At 44.4% G+C, this 20,003-nt stretch overlaps 1 protein-coding gene across 1 annotated transcript in view; it reads right to left on the bottom strand.

Moving 5' to 3' along the window:
* Window positions 1–20,003, bottom strand: part of DNAJC11 (DnaJ heat shock protein family (Hsp40) member C11) — a 172,862-nt gene that overhangs the window by 24,481 nt on the left and 128,378 nt on the right. The window contains exons 9-11 of the mRNA XM_077250394.1: window positions 16,271–16,356; window positions 13,155–13,271; window positions 11,635–11,790 (exon numbers count right to left, since the gene is read on the bottom strand). Of these exons, the coding sequence (XP_077106509.1) occupies window positions 11,635–11,790; window positions 13,155–13,271; window positions 16,271–16,356 (359 nt within the window). The remainder of the gene's footprint in view (window positions 1–11,634; window positions 11,791–13,154; window positions 13,272–16,270; window positions 16,357–20,003) is intronic.

Below are 20,003 nucleotides of genomic sequence, written 5' to 3' on the forward strand. Positions count from 1 at the left end.
GTGAACCACTTGGCACCCTTAATCCGGGCAAACAAGTCAGACAACAGCGGTAAAGGATACTGAAATTTGACAGTGATCTTATTTAAAAGCCGATAATCAATACAAGGTCTCAAAGATCCGTCCTTTTTTGCCACAAAAAAGAATCCCGCACCAAGAGGGGAAGAAGACGGACGAATATGTCCTTTTTCCAGAGACTCCTTGATATATGAACGCATAGCGGTATGTTCAGGTACCGACAGATTAAACAGTCTTCCCTTAGGAAATTTACTGCCTGGGATCAAATCTATAGCACAGTCACAGTCCCTATGAGGAGGCAGTGCACTGGACTCAGACTCACTGAAGACATCCTGATAATCAGACAAATACTCCGGAACTTCTGAAGGCGTAGAAGAAGCAATAGACACAGGCAGGGAATCCTCATGAATACCACGACAGCCCCAACTTGAGACTGACATAGCCTTCCAGTCCAGGACTGGATTATGGGTCTGTAACCATGGCAGCCCTAAAACGACCAAATCATGCATTTTATGTAAAACCAGGAAACGTATCACCTCGCGGTGTTCAGGAGTCATGCACATGGTAACCTGAGTCCAATACTGCGGTTTATTTGCTGCCAATGGTGTAGCATCAATACCCCTAAGAGGAATAGGATTTTCTAATGGTTCAAGAGTAAAACCACAGTGCTTAGCAAATGAGAGATCCATGAGACTCAGGGCAGCACCTGAATCTACAAACGCCATGACAGGATAAGATGACAGTGAGCAAATCAAAGTTACAGACAGAATAAATTTAGGTTGCAAATTACCAACGGTGACAGGACTAACAACCTTAGCTATACGTTTAGAGCATGCTGAGATAACATGTGTAGAATCACCACAGTAGTAGCACAAGCCATTCCGGCGTCTATGAATTTTCCGCTCATTTCTAGTCAGGATTCTATCACATTGCATTAAATTAGGTGTCTGTTCAGACAACACCATGAGGGAATTTGCGGTTTTTCTATCACATTGCACCGAATTAGGTGTCTGTTCAGACCACACCATGAGGGAATTTGCGGTTTTGCGCTCCCGCAACCGCCGGTCAATTTGAATAGCCAGTGCCATAGTATCATTCAGACCTGTGGGAATGGGAAAACCCACCATAACATTCTTAATGGCTTCAGAAAGGCCATTTCTAAAATTAGCGGCCAGTGCACACTCGTTCCAATGTGTCAGCACGGACCATTTCCGAAATTTTTGGCAATACACTTCAGCCTCGTCCTGCCCCTGAGACATAGACAGCAAGGCCTTTTCTGCCTGAATCTCAAGATTGGGTTCCTCATAAAGTAAACCGAGCGCCAGAAAAAACGCATCAAGATCAGCCAATGCCGGATCTCCTGGCGCCAGCGAAAAAGCCCAATCCTGAGGGTCGCCCCGTAAGAACGAAATAATAATTTTTACTTGCTGAGCAGAATCTCCTGATGAACAGGGTCTCAGGGACAAAAACAATTTACAATTATTCACGAAATTCCTAAACTTAAACCTGTCTCCGGAAAACAGTTCAGGAATCGGTATTTTAGGTTCTGACCTAGGATTTCTGATAACATAGTCTTGTATGCCCTGCACACGAGTAGCCAGCTGGTCCACACTTGTAATCAAGGTCTGGACATTCATGTCTGCAGCAAGCATAGCCACTCTGAGGTAAAGGGGAAGGAGAAAAAAAAAAAAAAAAACTCAGAATCTTCTTTCTTATAATCCCTCTTCTGCAATGCATTAAACATTTAATACTGGCCTGGCAAACTGTTATGACCCCAATGGCGAGGGTCTCAGAGGAACGTGGAAGTCTGCAGAATACAAAAATCCAGCTCATAGGGCAGTGGTAACTGGGTTGACCATATATCTACTCCTAACGCCAACACTAGAAGTAGCCGGGGATCATTCCTACGTTGATTCTAGATGACACGCGCCAGCCGGAGAATCTAGCTACCCCTAGTAGAGGAAAACAAAGACCTTTCTTGCCTCCAGAGAAGGGGACCCCAAAGCTGGATAGAAGCCCCCCACAAATAATGACGGTGAGGTAAGAGGAAATGACAAACACAGAAATGAACCAGGTTTAGCACAGAGAGGCCCGCTTACTGATAGCAGAATAAAGAAAGGTAACTTATATGGTCAACAAAAACCCTATCAAAATCCACACTGGAAATTCAAGAACCCCCGAACCGTCTAACGGTCCGGGGGGAGAACACCAGCCCCTAGAGCTTCCAGCAAAGGTCAGGATATAGATTTGGAACAAGCTGGACAAAAATACAAAACCAAAACAAATAGCAAAAAGCAAAAGGCAGACTTAGCTGATATAACTGGAACCAGGATCAGTAGACAAGAGCACAGCAGACTAGCTCTGATAACTACGTTGCCAGGCATTGAACTGAAGGTCCAGGGAGCTTATATAGCAACACCCCTAACTAACGACCCAGGTGCGGATAAAAGGAATGACAGAAAAACCAGAGTCAAAAAACTAGTAACCACTAGAGGGAGCAAAAAGCAAATTCACAACAGGTAGCTTAGTATTGTATATATTTGTTTAATTTGTGGTTATTTTATTTAAAACTTTAAAAAAATATATATATGAAAAAAAAAAAGTTCATGTATATAGTTTTTGTTTGCCATTGTTTATTTTATTTGTTATTATTATTATTTTGTTTGGGGACCGGACCAGAAGGTCAAAGTAGTTATTATTCTGTATATACTGTATAATATGTGTGAGAGGAGAGAATGAGCGGCTGGACCTGTGTTAAGTATACTGATTATTTTCTGGCTAATATTTTTGTTATGTTTTCTGCTACTATTATTGTTATGTTTTTGATTTTTATAATAAAATATCTACAGGATGTAACTCAGGATAAGTACAGGATGCGAACTCTGCTTCAGGAAAATGGCCGCCGCGATCTCCATCTGCGCACACGCGGCATCCCGCGGCCATTTTCCTGAAGCCGCGGCCAGCAGAGCGCCACTTCTGCGCACGCGCGGCCAAAGGAAGATGGCCGCCCCCACCGATCACCAATGAAATAGTGCACATCGCGCTCTTTTAACTCCCCTGTGCAGTGGATTCGGGACCTTGGGCGTGCGCAAACCACTACGCCACCAACGGAAAACTAAGCAAGATCTGGGGGAAGACACCACGCCCTTTTGACCAGACCAGCCTGATTGACAGGCGAAAACGGCTACTTTGGTAACGTATTTTGGCAGCATAGGTGGGGAATCGGGGTCCACAAAATACACTGTTGTAATGCACAGCTCAGGCCCTATTTAACAGTATTTTTATCTCATACTGAAAAAACGGGGTGACAGGTGCCCTTTAACCCCTTCACCCCCAAGGGTGGTTTGCACGTTAATGACCGGGCCAATTTTTACAATTCTGACCACTGTCCCTTTATGAGGCTATAACTCTGGAACGCTTTGACGGATCTTGGCGATTCTGACATTGTTTTCTCGTGACATATTGTACTTCATGTTAGTGGTAAAATTTATTCGATATAACTTGCGTTTATTTGTGAAAAAAATGGAAATTTGGCGAAAATTATGAAAATTTTGCAATTTTCCAACTTTGAATTTTTATGCCCTTAAATCACAGACATATGTCACGCAAAATACTTAATAAGTAACATTTCCCACATGTCTACTTTACATCAGTACAATTTTGGAACCAAAATTTTTTTTTGTGACGGAGTTATAAGGGTTAAAAGTTGACCAGCAATTTCTCATTTTTACAACACCATTTTTTTTTAGGGACCACATCTCATTTGAAGTCATTTTGAGGGGTCTATATGATAGAAAATACTCAAGTGTGACACCATTCTAAAAACTGCACCCCTCAAGGTGCTCAAAACCACATTCAAGAAGTTTATTAACCCTTCAGGTGTTTCACAGGAATTTTTGGAATGTTTAAATAAAAATGAACATTTAACTTTTTTTCACACAAAATTTATTTCAGCTCCAATTTGTTTTATTTTACCAAGGGTAACAGGAGAAAATGGACCCCCAAAGTTGTTGTATAATTTGTCCTGAGTACGCTGATACCCCATATGTGGGGGTAAACCATTGTTTGGGCGCATGGCAGAGCTTGGAAGGGAAGGAGCGCCATTTGACTTTTCAATGCAAAATTGACTGGAATTGAGATGGGACGCCATGTTGCGTTTGGAGAGCCCCTGATGTGCCTAAACATTGAAACTCCCTACAAGTGACACCATTTTGGAAAGTAGACCCCCTAAGGAACTTATCTAGATGTGTGGTGAGCACTTTGACCCACCAAGTGCTTCACAGAAGTTTATAATGCAGAGCCGTAAAAATAAAAAATCATATTTTTTCACAAAAATGATCTTTTCGCCCCCAATTTTTTATTTTCCCAAGGGTAAGAGAAGAAATTGGACCGCAAAAAATGTTGTGCAATTTGTCCTGAGTACGTTGATACCCCATATGTGGGTGTAAACCATTGTTTGGGCGCATGGCAGAGCTTGGAAGGGAAGGAGCGCCATTTGACTTTTCAATGCAAAATTGACTGGAATTGAGATGGGACGCCATGTTGCGTTTGGAGAGCCCCTGATGTGCCTAAACATTGAAACTCCCTACAAGTGACACCATTTTGGAAAGTAGACCCCCTAAGGAACTTATCTAGATGTGTGGTGAGCACTTTGACCCACCAAGTGCTTCACAGAAGTTTATAATGCAGAGCCGTAAAAATAAAAAATCATATTTTTTCACACAAATGATCTTTTCGCCCCCAATTTTTTATTTTCCCAAGGGTAAGAGAAGAAATTGGACCCCAAAAAATGTTGTGCAATTTGTCCTGAGTACGCTGATACCCCATATGTGGGTGTAAACCATTGTTTGGGCGCATGGCAGAGCTTGGAAGGGAAGGAGCGCCATTTGACTTTTCAATGCAAAATTGACTGGAATTGAGATGGGACGCCATGTTGCGTTTGGAGAGCCCCTGATGTGCCTAAACATTGAAACTCCCTACAAGTGACACCATTTTGGAAAGTAGACCCCCTAAGGAACTTATCTAGATGTGTGGTGAGCACTTTGACCCACCAAGTGCTTCACAGAAGTTTATAATGCAGAGCCGTAAAAATAAAAAATCATATTTTTTCACACAAATGATCTTTTCGCCCCCAATTTTTTATTTTCCCAAGGGTAAGAGAAGAAATTGGACCCCAAAAAATGTTGTGCAATTTGTCCTGAGTACGCTGATACCCCATATGTGGGTGTAAACCATTGTTTTGGCGCATGGCAGAGCTTGGAAGGGAAGGAGCGCCATTTGACTTTTCAATGCAAAATTGACTGGAATTGAGATGGGACGCCATGTTGCGTTTGGAGAGCCCCTGATGTGCCTAAACATTGAAACTCCCTACAAGTGACACCATTTTGGAAAGTAGACCCCCTAAGGAACTTATCTAGATGTGTTTTGAGAGCTTTGAACCCCCAAGTGTTTCACTACAGATTATAACGCAGAGCCGTGAAAATAATTTTTTTTTTTTTTTCTCAAAAATGATTTTTTAGCCCCCAGCTTTGTATTTTTACAAGGGTAACAGAATAAATTGGACCCCAAAATTTGTTTTCCAATTTGTCCTGAGTACGCTGATACCCCATATGTGGGGGGGAACCACTGTTTGGGCGCATGACAGAGCTCGGAAGGGAAGGAGCGCCATTTGGAATGCAGACTTAAATGGATTGGTCAGCAGCCGTCACGTTGCATTTGCAGAGCCCCTGATGTACCCAAACAGTACAAACCCCCCACAAGTGACCCCATATTGGAAACTAGACCTCCCAAGGAACTTATCTAGATGTGTTTTGAGAACTTTGAACCCCCAAGTGTTTCACTAAAGTTTATAGCGCAAATCCGTGAAAATAAAAATTCTTTTTTTTTTTCACAAAAATGATTTTTTAGCCCCCAGTTTTGTATTTTCACAAGGGTAACAGGATAAATTGGACCCCAAAAGTTGTTGTCCAATTTGTCCTGAGTACGCTGATACCCCATATGTGGGGGGGAACCACTGTTTGGGTGCATGACAGAGCTCGGAAGGGAAGGAGCGCCATTTGGAATGCAGCCTTAAATGGATTGGTCTGCAGGCGTCACGTTGCATTTGCAGAGCCCCTGATGTACCCAAACAGTACAAACCCCCCACAAGTGACCCCATATTGGAAACTAGACCTCCCAAGGAACTTATCTAGATGTGTTGTGAGAACTTTGAACCCCCAAGTGTTTCACTACAGTTTATAACGCAGAGCCGTGAAAATAAAACATCTTTTTTTTCCCACAAAAATGATTTTTAGCCCCCCAAATTTTTATTTTCCTAAGGATAACAAGAGAGCTTGGACCCCAGAAGTTGTTGTTCAATTTGTCCCGAGTACGCTGATAACACATATGTTGGGGTAAACCCCTTTTTGGGCGCACGGGAGAGCTCGGAAGGGAAGGAGCACTGTTTTACTTTTTCAACGCAGAATTGGCTGGAATTGAGATTGGACGCCATGTCGCGCTTGGAGAGCCCCTGATGTGCCTGGACAGTGGAAACTCCCCAATTCTACCTGAAACCCTAACCCAAACACACCCCTAACCCTAATCCCAACGGTAACCCTAACCACACCCCTAGCCCTGACACACCCATAATTCTAATCCCAACCCTAATCCAAACGTAAATGTAATCCAAACCCTAACCCTAACTTTAGCCCCAACCTTAACTTTAGCCCCAACCCTAACTTTAGCCCCAACCCTAACTTTACCTCCAACCCTAGCCCTAACCCTACCCCTACCCCTAACCCTAAACGTGACTGAAATACGTGGCACTGAAATACGTGGCACTGAAATACGTGGCACTGAAATACGTGGCACTGAAATACGTGGCACTGAAATACGTGGCACTTAAATACGTGGCACTTAAATACGTGGCACTTAAATACGTGGCACTTAAATACGTGGCACTGAAATACGTGGCACTGAAATACGTGGCACTGAAATACGTGGCACTGAAATACGTGGCACTTAAATACGTGGCACTGAAACACGTGGCACTGAAACACGTGGCACTGAAATACGTGGCACTGAAATACGTGATACGTGGCACTGAAATACGTGGCACTGAAATACGTGGCACTGAAATACGTGGCACTGAAATGTGATACGTGGCACTTAAATACGTGGCACTGAAACACGTGGCACTGAAACACGTGGCACTGAAATACGTGGCACTGAAATACGTGATACGTGGCACTGAAATACGTGGCACTGAAATACGTGGCACTGAAATACGTGGCACTGAAATGTGATACGTGGCACTTAAATACGTGGCACTGAAATACGTGGCACTGAAATACGTGGCACTGAAATACGTGGCACTGAAATACGTGGCACTGAAATACGTGATACGTGGCACTGAAATACGTGGCACTGAAATACGTGGCACTGAAATACGTGGCACTGAAATACGTGGCACTGAAACACGTGCAACTGAAATACGTGGTACTAAAATATGTGGCACTGAAATACGTGATACGTGGCACTGAAATACGTGGCACTGAAACACGTGGCACTGAAATATGTGATACGTTGCCCTGAAATACATGGCACTGAAATACGTGGCACTGAAATACGTGGCACTGAAATACGTGGCACTGAAATACGTGGCACTGAAATACGTGGCACTGAAATACGTGGCACTATGACTGTCAGAAAATGTTCATTAAACGGTTAGGGGTGAGGTTAGGGGTAGAGTTAGGGTTAGGGTTTGGATCCCTTTATCACAATGATGGTGGTGGGTGGCTTTTCAGTGTGTTTTCTGTTTTTTTTTCGATAAAAATGCATGCGTTTTTAACGCAAACAAACGCATGTGCTTAAAAACGCAAGAAAATACTGCAGGTTGTATTTCTGAAAATTAACGCATGCAGAAAAAAACCGCATGCGTTTGAAAACGCGACCAAACGTGTACAAAAAAAACGCATGCGTTTTCAATGTTAAATATAGGGAAAAAACGCATGCGTTTTTTTGTGCAAAAAACGCTGCAGACAAAAACGCAAGTGTGAAACCAGCGACGCTTTTTATAGCAAAAAAGTTTTTGCGTCTCCACATTTTGAGAGCTATAATTTTTCCACATTTTGCTCCACAGAGTCATGTGAGGTCTTGTTTTTTGCGGGACGAGTTGACGTTTTTATTGGTAACATTTTCGGACACGTGACCGTTTTTGATCGCTTTTTATTCCGATTTTTGTGAGGCAGAATGACCAAAAACCAGCAATTCCTGAATTTCTTTTGGGAGAGGCGTTTATACCGTTCCGCGTTTGGTAAAATTGATAAAGCAGTTTTATTCTTCGGGTCAGTACGATTACAGCGATATCTCATTTATATCATTTTTTTATGTTTTGGCGCTTTTATACGATAAAAACTATTTTATAGAAAAAATAATTATTTTGGTATCGCTTTATTCTCAGGACTATAACTTTTTTATTTTTTTGCTGATGATGCTGTGTGGCGGCTTGTTTTTTGCAGGACAAGATGACGTTTTCAGTGGTACCATGGTTATTTATATATGTCTTTTTGATCGCGTGTTATTCCACTTTTTGTTCGGCGGTATGGTAATAAAGCGTTGTTTTTTGCCTCGTTTTTTTTTTTTTTTCTTACGGTGTTTACTGAAGGGGTTAACTAGTGGGGCAGTTTTATAGGTGGGGTCGTTACGGACGCGGCGATACTAAACATGTGTACTTTTATTGTTTTTTTTTTTTATTTAGATAAAGAAATGTATTTATGGGAATAATATTTTTTTTTTTTTTTTCATTATTTTGGAATATTTTTTTTAATTTTTTTTTACACATTTGGAAATTTTTTTTTTTACTTTTTTACTTTGCCCCAGGGGGGGACAATACAGATCGGTGATCTGTCAGTTTGCATAGCACTCTGACAGATCACCGATCTGCGAGAGGTGCAGGCTGCTTCACAGTGCCTGCTTTGAGCAGGCGTCTGTGAAGCCACCTCCCTCCCTGCAGGACCCGGATCCGCGGCCATCTTGGATCCGGGTCTGGAGCAGGCAGGGAGGGAGGTAAGACCCTCGCAGCAACGCGATCACATCGCGTTGCTGCGGGGGGCTCAGGGAAGCCCGCAGGGAGCCCCCTCCCTGCGCGATGCTTCCCTGCACCGCCGGCACATCGCGATCATGTTTGATCGCGGTGTGCCGGGGGTTAATGTGCCGGGAGCGGTCCGTGACCGCTCCTGGCACATAGTGCCGGATGTCAGCTGCGATATGCAGCCGACACCCGGCCGCGCTCCCCCCGTGAGCGCGGCCGATCGGCTATGACGTACTATCCCGTCGGCGGTCATGGGGGCCCACCCCACCTCGACGGGATAGTACGTCGGATGTCAGGAAGGGGTTAATAATGGATAGGTGACATAATTGACGCCTCTCCATTATTAATCTGGCTTAATGTCACCTTACAATAGCAAGGTGGCATTAACCCTTCATTACCCCATATCCCACCGCTACAGGGAGTGGGAAGAGAGTGGCCAAGTGCCAGAATAGGCGCATCTTCCAGATGTGCCTTTTCTGGGGTGGCTGGGGGCAGATGTTTGTAGCCAGGGGGGGGCCAATAACCATGGACCCTCTCCTGGCTATTAATATCTGCCCTCAGTCACTGGCTTTACCACTCTGGCGGAGAAAATTGCGCGGGAGCCCACGCAAATTTTTTCCGCGATTTAACCCTTTATTTTAGCAGCTACAGCGCCCAAATTTTGCACATACACACTACTAACATTAGTAGTGTGGAATATGCAAAAAAAAAGGGGATATGAGATGGTTTACTATATGTAAACCATGACTCATATCCTGTCGGGTTTGTGAAGGAGAAATGAAAAGCCGGCAATTGAATTACCGGCTTTTCACTAACACCGCTGCGTATTTCTCGCAAGTCACACTGCTGGTCCGTGTGGAATCCGTATTTTTCTCGCCCCCATAGACTTTCATTGGCGATTTAATTGCGCAATACGCTGACAAACGCAGCATGCTGCGATTTTGTACGGCCGTAGAGGACCGTATAATACGGATCAGTAAAATACGGCTGATAGGAGCTGGGACATAGGGAATCATTGTGCCGTGTGTTATGCGTATTTTACGGATGTATTTTCTGCGCTCCTACGTCCGTAAAACTCGCCAGTGTGACGCCGGCCTTAGTTGGTATTTTCTCCCACTCTTACTTTGCAGTTTGTTGAAGCTCTTGTTGGTTTGCAGGGTTTTTCTTCCCAATGGAAGATTTCAGCTCACCCCAAAGATTTTCAATGGGATTGAAGACAGGACTCATTGCTGGCCATTTTAAACAGTCATTTTTTTCTTTTTCAACCATTTCTGTGTACTTTTGGATGTTTGCTTTGGGTTACTGTCTTGCTTGAAGACCCATGATCTTCAACTCAAAACCAAGTTTTCTTACACTGGGTAGGACATTTCGCTCTATAATCTCTTGATAGTTCTCCGATTTTATGATTCCTGTGATATGGTCAAACCCTTCAGTACCAGACGCAGCAAAGGAACCACACAGCATTATGAATCCTCCACCATGTTTAACTGTTGGTAGGGTGTTATTTTCCTTAGAAGCTTCATTATTCCGACTGTAAACAAACTGTGGCTTTGCATTGCCAAAAAGCTCTATTTTTGTTTCATCCATCAACAGAATATTTTCCCAGAAGGATTGTGGTTTGTCAAGATACTCTTTGTCAAAGATCAGTCATTTGTTTTTATGTATTTTCTTCAGCAATGGTTTCTTTCTTGGCCTTCGCCCATAAAGCTCTCCTTGGTTTAGTGTTAGGCGTATGGTACTTGTTGAAACCATGACCGCAGACTGTTCCAGGTTGGCCTTCAGGTCTTTGGATGTTTGAAGTGATGTTTTTTCCACCATTCGCACCAACCGTTGAAGACAACTCCTGTCAATTTTCCTCTTTCCTCCACGTCAAGGGTGTTCTTGACCATTTAATGCTTGGCAAACTTCTTAATAACATTGCACACTGCTGAAATTGGGATAAGGTTTTTGGAGACGGCCTTATGTTCTTTGGAAGTCGTGTGTTTGCTAATAATAGAAGTCCTGATGTCCTCAGACAGCTCCTTTGTCTTCACCATTGTGACAAAGGAACAGAGCCTACCATGTGGCTTTTTAAAACACTGTATAATACAGGATCAGTGAAGAATAAGTAATCTAATATAACAGAATTCTAAACAATCACCACTATGTCCTGCAACTATAAATACAGGAGGTTGTCAATTCTTGAGACGGTGACTGGCTTGACTGCTGGGCCTGTTTGGATAAATTCTTCATTCATTCTGTGAATGTGGTGGAACAGGTGAAGGTACCATAAGCCAGAAATATTTTAGCTGGAAATATCCCAATAATAGCAACCACCCAGGTATTACTACAAATGGCAGGAGAGAACTCTTAAAAGAGGATGAGTCAGGGACATGTTTGTACGTTTAAGATCGTAGAGAGAAGTTCTAAGCAAAAACTCAGAAAACTTCTTTGGCCAGTTTAGCTATAGGAAACCGCCCCCCCCTCTGTATTAATGCAAATCTGTTTTTTCTTGCCCATCGAGGAGCTGTCTGGGTGAGTTATAGGATGAGTCATGGCGAGGTACTTACTTCTCTTTCTCTGCCTTGAGGTAAGGTTTGATGATAAGCCGATGCATCGCTACATAGATAATAAGGGGCCCCACAGTGGCGTAAAACACCGCACTCGGTAGAAGCTGATCTGTCAGGTGAATGGGGAAGAAATATGTCTGACTGGCTCTATTCAACCTGGAATAAAGAAGAGCGAGAACAGATTAATAGAAACCGTCTGCGGGGCTCGGAGCCACCAAACAAGCCGTAATTTATACTTTGCAACCAATGCTGAATCTCATCTGACCTCGAGAGCAAAACTTGATACATCTATTATCCCCATCCTGGTAATAGGTGCGCAGCTAATAAGTAGCTGCTGGTCAGCCTAAATGGCGGAACCATTTATTTGACGCTGCCGGCCGGCCTATAAAATCATCAATAAAAGAAATTCTCAATTCCTTACACAAATGCAGATATTTCTTAAAAGGAAAGTAGTCAGAAATGTTCCCAGACAAGAGGGGTCCTATCAGATTCTTTGCAGACCAGTTATTTCTGCAGCGCTGGTTACAATGCAGCAGTGTGCCCCCTTGTGGCCGAGAATGAAACACACAGTAAATGATGCATGCATATACTGTACCAACAGACAAGCAGAAATATTGCATTTAATGACACTTTTTAAATCCTGTATAACAAAAATTGGCATCAGAACAAGACATTTTACAGAAAGAAGTACATTAAATCTGTAAAGTACATGTCAATGGAAATTTTCTGCAAATATTTGTGTAATCATTCAATCATCTGATAGTTTTGGCATGTCGGAACCTGACAATCATAGAAGAGAAGAGCGGCGCTGTAAAGACGTTGCTTATCTCTCCCCGCAGAAGCTGTCTGTCACAGATCACTATTGCATGAAGTTCCTACTTGTGTCACTGACTGACCTATATGTTGGACTCCTGCTCTCATAGAAAAACATGTTCTTCAACAGCGGAAATGTATATTATAAAGTCCTGTGCCCCAGCTGCTTCAGATCATCTTAACAAACCTCAACTGCTGCAGAACCTCAATCTCAGCAGCTTCAAGGATTCCTAATACATTTCTCAGCTTCTGCAAGACAGCCTAATACACACCTCAGCTGCTGCATAACCTCATAATACACACCTCAGCTGCAGCAGAACATAGTAATACACACCTCAGCAGCTGCAGAACACAATAATAGAAACCTCGCCTGCTGCAGAACCTCACAATATACACCTCAGCTGCCTCAAAACAAAATGAATACTCATCTACGATGCTGCAGAACACAATACACACCTCAGCTGCTGCATAATCTCATAATACACACCTAAAGCTGCTGAAGAACACACTAATACACACCTCAGCTGCTGCAGAACACAATTATACGCACTTCAGCTGCTGCAGAACACAATTATACACACCTCAACTGCTGCAAACCTAGAAAAGTTTAAACAGAGGCAATTTCATTGGGAACAATGTTCTTCTTGCTGTGCATTCCATGGCCAGAGACCCCTCTGTGAGACACGTGACAGTAGAGGATGACTTACTTGACTTTCAGTGACACTCCCTGTGGCACTCCAACGCTCACTGTGGCTCCTAGCACACTGTGCCTAGAGATCTTCCTCTCTGCGCCGTACTCCACCACTGTGCCGAAGAAGCCTGCCCTGAAACACAGGAGACGCGGTCACTGGTTTTGTGGCCACTGGTAATACCGTTTCATGGGTCGGTATTGACATAGCAGAGACTAGACCTTACACGTCAGATACACTCGTTCTCACAGCTCTCACTCCCGACCTCTCAGAACGCTGAAGAAATTTGCTCGTTCCAGAGTTCACGTGCTCAGAATTGGGGAGATCGGTGATGTTAGACACCTGGGAAAGGGACTTATCTCCCCTAAAATCATAAGGTTTGGGAACGGAACTTTTAACGGTCCGATCCTCAATTCCCCAACCATCATCTGCCTGGGAACAATCGGGGGGCTCCCAAACACCTCAGACAATCAGACGGTTCTGCCCAAACCATCAGGTTTGTCTAACTTTCATCTAATGTGTATGAGGGGAGGGGTACACTATAGAGCAATGCTCTTAACCGCATGGTCAACTATAACTCCCAGCAGATCCTGAAAATGGGACGTGCAGTTTCTCAACAGTTGAGGCACCATGGGTTGCAGAGCAGTGCTCTTGAGGGAGCAGGCAAGCATTACTAATAGAGCCATATCTGCTTTTATGGAATAAAATTAAGGGAAAAAAACCCTCCTCCATCAATTAATCAGTTTTGCCTTTTGGTCTAAGCGATTCGCAGTAAACGCCCCAACTCCCTGGGAACCTGTTAGGCGTCGGAGCGATCGATAAGTTCAGTCCCTGGAGTGGCAAGCTCTTGACTTCGCTCCTCACGCCACTGACATTGAAGGGATTAAACAACACATGAATCAATTGGCGGAGAGAAAAATAATCACAATGTTATTAGCAGAGCACCACAGGGTTAATCCTAATTGGATTGCAATAGGCTCATAATTCACTGTCAGTGCATCGACTGCTACGTGGGGTCAGAACAGATACAGCGTGGAAGAGGAGAACGCTGCTATTCTCATCTTTACAGGCCTGACACCGGGTGATGAAATGCGCACATTGATAGCAAGGACTAATCCCCGGACGTTACGGCTGTGAGGCTTCTACAATAACTACAGCGGCAGCCTCATATATCTCAATAGCCATCAAAGAGCTACAATAAAAGGTGCGACTGATGAGGCCTTATAGGGTTTATAAGAAAACATCTGAACTGCTAATATATTAATAGAGTAGGGAAAAAAAAAGGGAGTGGTGGGGACTCAAGAAATGAATCAAAACGTGGGATAAGCATCTCTCCACTCGGTCGCTGGATCTGGCAGCTGCTGGTCATTTTACCTGGCAAAAGAGATCGGACTTTGGGTAAGTGCAAATTACCGTTTACATTGGATGAGAACTATCCGTTATTTTCACGGATAGCACCGGTATCAATGTTATTCCATCGGGCTGTGCATATGACCAATATTTTCCTTGGACCAATTGGTCTGATGAAAAAGATGGAGACATGTCTGATTTTGATCAGAGTGCCGGATCAAAATCATCAATGCAAGTCTACTGGTTCCGGATCAAAATCGTCAATTATTATTATTATTATTTCTTATTATAGCGCCATTTTTTCCATGGCGCTTTACATGTGAGGAGGGGTATACATTTTAAAAACAAGTACAATAATCTTGAACAATACAAGTCACAACTGGAACAGGAGGAGAGAGGACTCTGCCCGCGAGGGCTCACAATCTACAAGGGATGGGTGAGGATACAGTAGGTAAGGATAGAGCTGGTCGTGCAGTGGTTTGGTCGATCGGTGGTTACTGCAGGTTGTAGGCTTGTAGGAAGAGGTGGGTCTTCAGGTTCTTTTTGAAGGTTTCGATGGTAGGTGAGAGTCTGATGTGTTGTGGTAGAGAGTTCCAGAGTAGGGGGGATGCACGAGAGAAATCTTGTATGCGATTGTGGGAAGAGGAGATAAGAGGGGAGTAGAGAAGGAGATCTTGTGAGGATCGGAGGTTGCGTGCAGGAAAGTACCGGGACACGAGGTCACAGATGTATGGAGGAGACAAGTTGTGGATGGCTTTGTATGTCATGGTTAGGCTTTTGTACTGGAGTCTCTGGGCAATGGGGAGCCAGTGAAGGGATTGACAGAGGGGAGAGGCCGGGGAATAGCGGGGGGACAGGTGGATTAGTCGGGCAGCAGAGTTTAGAATAGATTGGAGGGGTGCGAGAGTGTTACAGGGGAGGCCACAGAGCAGGAGGTTACAGTAGTCGAGGCGGGAGATGATGAAAGCATGGACTAGGGTTTTTGCAGATTCTTGGTTTAGGAATGTACGGATCCGTGAAATATTTTTGAGTTGGAGGCGGCAGGAAGTGGAAAGGGTTTGGATATGTGGTTTGAAGGAGAGATTAGTGTCGAGGATTACCCCGAGGCAGCGAGCTTGTGGGACTGGGGAGAGTGGGCAGCCGTTTACTGTAATGGATAGGTTCGTTGGGGAGGTCGTGTGAGATGGGGGAAAGACGATGAATTCTGTTTTGTCCATGTTAAGTTTTAGAAATCTAGCGGAGAAGATTGCAAGTCAATGCAAGTCTACTGGTTCCAGATCAAAATTGCCAATGCAAGTCTAATGGTTCTAATCAAAATCAGCAATGTAAGTCTAATGGTTCCGATCAAAATCGGCAATGTAAGTCTAATGGTTCCGATCAAAATCGGCAATGTAAGTCTAATGGTTCCGGATGAAAATTTGCAATGCAAGTCTATTGGTCCATGGAAAACATTTGACCGCACTCTGATAACATCCCATTTTCATGGACTCCATAGAAAAGGTGGAGAACCTATTTTTTTTCCCTCTCCGCTGCTGAGAAAAACTGATCCCACTCCGATCAAACTCTGATCAGCATAATCGGACCGTTTTTCTCAGATTGAGAGAAAATGGTCGTGTGCACCTGCACTTTCTTTGGGTATATGGGAGACCCATGGGCAGACAAAGATATTTGTGAATTCTTATAACATATTCATAGACATCTTTGACATGAATTAGAAGATCCGCAGCCTGAGTGTGCTCTCCAGGCACTGAATGGCTACAGAATAATCAGATCTTGCTACCTACTTAATAGATCCCTTTAGTCTTGTCTGTTCTTCGTCTTCAAATTTGTGTTGGTAGCTGACCATCATAAAGGAATGTGGGATTCCCAGCTGAAATACAACACAGCGCCAACATGGTTACAAGACATCTGCACACACTCATGCTAATAAAGACGTTTCTCGAGGTTTACAAAGCTAAGATGGTGACAACTTTCTAAAATACTTGAAGGATTTGTACCAAGTTACCCCTTCCCTTCCTATCGATGGTATCGGGAGTAATCGCCTGATTCCACTGGGACCATCACCAAATCTGAAAAATGGAGCAAAGGTCAAACATGCGCACCTTCACTTTATCCATCCTCTACGAGACTTCTGCAGATGGCCAAGTACAGCATTCGCCCATTTCCATCAGTCTCACAGAGAATGAATGGAGCGGAGGTGCGAATACTCAACCTCTGCTCCCCCAAGGGGGTTTGAAGACACCATCTGCATGCATCTTAGTGTAATTTGCGGTGCAAGGTGAACCCACCCTTCCTCTGCTGATGCCCACAGACCCATCTTTCGGGATAGGTTCTCCTATTCAGAGCGTCGTTTGCTAATTGCTTTGTTATCTGCAGCCCGACATCTTTTATTATATGGATCAAAAGGTTTCAAAGGAGGAAAAAAAGCTAAGAAAACCTTCCTTCAGCTATAAAGTCCCTGCACGTTGTTTTTTTTTTTTTAATTGAAATTTTAGCCGTATGAGCCAGCCAGCTGGGAATGAGATTAACTATCACTTTAGTCAGATGCCAGGCGTGCGATATTTAAGGATGTGTTTATAAATGGAAAGGCGAGCTGTTTAATTGCATTGCTTACCGTGACCCTTGGTTAATGCAATACGCGGCGGCCTGCCGTCATGGGCTGGCGGGTGTGCGAGATAGGCCAGTGCTGTGAACGGCACTTAGCAGACGATGGTTCTTCCACTGTCGCCTGTAGCTGGGATCCTCTTTGCTCACATCACCCCCTTCTGCATTAGTATTTTTTATTGTAGCGCACTTTCATATTTATGGGTTTTGCAGAATGTAATGCATCAGCCAAAATAGCCCAAAAAGGCATCATAAAATGTACATTTATTAAAGAGTGTAATTGAATGGCATAAAACATTCATATCATGGTTACAGCGATTTGGGTTTTAATTATACCCGGTCTCTCCATTACAACTTAAGTGGAGTGGAACCAGCTCCGAAAGACGACAATCAGCGCGGAATAAAAGTCTCTGGCATTTCCTGTGTGCGGCTCATATCCGGAGACGCGGCACTCATGTCGTAGCATTGATGATTATTGTGTGCGCTGCTCACACACAATCTATTACTGGCTACTATGTGTACATTATATATGGGATTCTGCAGCCTCCTGGTCCCGACAGGCTGGAAACCATCACTTACTGTGTAATTCAGGCTGCATTGTGTTATAAATTATTTTCTGGAGGCGCACTTGCTATCCTAACACAGGAAATTTATTTACGCACTTACAGAGCTGTACAGAAGCAGACAATTCCTATGATTTAATGAAAACATTTATTTATATCAAATGAGTACTTCAAAAACAAGTCCTAAGCCACTTAAAATGCTCCAGTCTGTGCTGTGCTATGTCAAAGGGATGGATGCTATGGGAGGGAGAGATCAGTGCCGGTTAGATAAGGGTGGCAAGGGCAGCACCAGCCGGGTCAGGACAGGGTAGGGCACCAGAAAACTCAGGAGTGGGGAGGGCACCAGAAACTCAGGAGTGGGGAGAGCACCAGAATACTCAGGAGTGGGGAGAGCACCAGAATACTCAGGAGAGGGGAGGGCACCAGAATACTCAGGAGAGGGGAGGGCACCAGAATACTCAGGAGTGGGGAGGGCACCAGAATACTCAGGAGAGGGGAGGGCCAGCACCAGCCAGCTCAGGAGTGGGGAGAGCACCAGAAAACTCAGGAGTGGGGAGAGCACCAGAATACTCAGGAGTGGGGAGAGCACCAGAATACTCAGGAGAGGGGAGGGCACCAGAATACTCAGGAGAGGGGAGGGCACCAGAATACTCAGGAGTGGGGAGGGCACCAGAATACTCAGGAGAGGGGAGGGCCAGCACCAGCCAGCTCAGGAGTGGGGAGGGCACCGGAATACTCAGGAGTGGGGAGAGCACCGGAATACTCAGGAGAGGGGAGGGCACCAGAATACTCAGGAGAGGGGAGGACACCAAAAAACTCAGGAGAGGGGAGGGCCAGCACCAGCCAGCTCAGGAGAGGGGAGGTGTTATGATCCGGTGACTTTGGAGCCGCATGAACTTTCTCTGGAGTAGGTGGAAACTGTACTGACCGCAAAACCTGAACTAACACCGCAACTAGAAGTAGCCGTGGGGTGTGCCTAACAAACCCCAGACACCTCGACACAGCCGGAGGACTAAATACCCCTATAGATGGAAATAGGAATATTACCTTGCCTCAGAGCAGAACCCCAAAGGATAGGCAGCCCCCCACGAATATTTTATTGACTGTGAGTAGGAGAGGAAAGACACACAGGCAGAAAACAGGATTCAGCAAAAGAGGCCACTCTAGCTAAATAGAGAAAGATAGGACAGAATACTAAGCGGTCAGTATTAAAACCCTTCCAAAAATATCCACAGCAGATAATACAAAAAGTTCCACAATCTAACTAAAGACATGGAATGTATATCTGCCACTCCAGAGAATCCAACAAGACTGAGAAAATACTGACACAATCTAAGCTGGACAAAAAAAAAACACTGAATAGCACAGAATTATTAAGCATACAGCATGTGTGCCACAGAAACAAAACCAGACACTTATCTTTGCTGATTTGGCAGAAGGCAGAAGGAACCAAACCAGGACCAAAACCTCCCAACAACCATGGACAACTGGCAAGGACTAATGAATCCTGCACGCCTAAATACCCCAGTCAGAACTGCAATCAGCAGATACACCTGACCAGGACTGCAACTCAGGGACAACTGCATTACCACCTACAACCACCGGAGGGAGCCCAAAAGCAGAATTCACAACAGTACCCCCCCTTGAGGAGGGGTCACCGAACCCTCACCAGAGCCCCCAGGCCGATCAGGATGAGCCAGATGAAAAGCATGAACCAAATCAGCAGCATGGACATCAGAGGCAAAAACCCAAGAATTATCCTCCTGGCCATAACCCTTCCATTTGACAAGATACTGAAGCCTCCGCCTCGAAAAACGAGAATCCAAAATCTTCTCAACCACATACTCCAACTCCCCATCAACCAACACAGGGGCCGGAGGATCAACAGAGGGAACAACGGGTACCACATATTTCCGCAATAAAGATCTATGGAAGACATTATGGATAGCAAAAGAGGCCAGAAGCGCCAATCGAAAAGACACCGGATTAATAATCCCAGAAATCCTATAAGGACCAATAAACCGAGGCTTAAACTTAGGAGAAGAAACCTTCATAGGAACATGACGGGAAGACAACCAGACCAGATCCCCAACCTGAAGCCGGGAACCAACACACCGACGACGGTTAGCAAAACGTTGAGTCTCCTCCTGAGACAACACCAAATTGTCCACCACATGAGCCCAAATCTGCTGCAACCTGTCAACCACCGAATCCACACCAGGACAGTCAGAAGGCTCAACCTGCCCAGAAGAAAAACGAGGATGAAAACCAAAATTACAAAAAAAAGGCGAAACCAAAGTAGCCGAACTAGCCCGATTATTAAGGGCAAACTCGGCCAATGGCAAGAAGG

The sequence above is a fragment of the Ranitomeya variabilis genome, chromosome 4 (assembly GCF_051348905.1).
Source record: "Ranitomeya variabilis isolate aRanVar5 chromosome 4, aRanVar5.hap1, whole genome shotgun sequence".
NCBI classification, from domain to species: Eukaryota; Metazoa; Chordata; class Amphibia; order Anura; family Dendrobatidae; genus Ranitomeya; species Ranitomeya variabilis.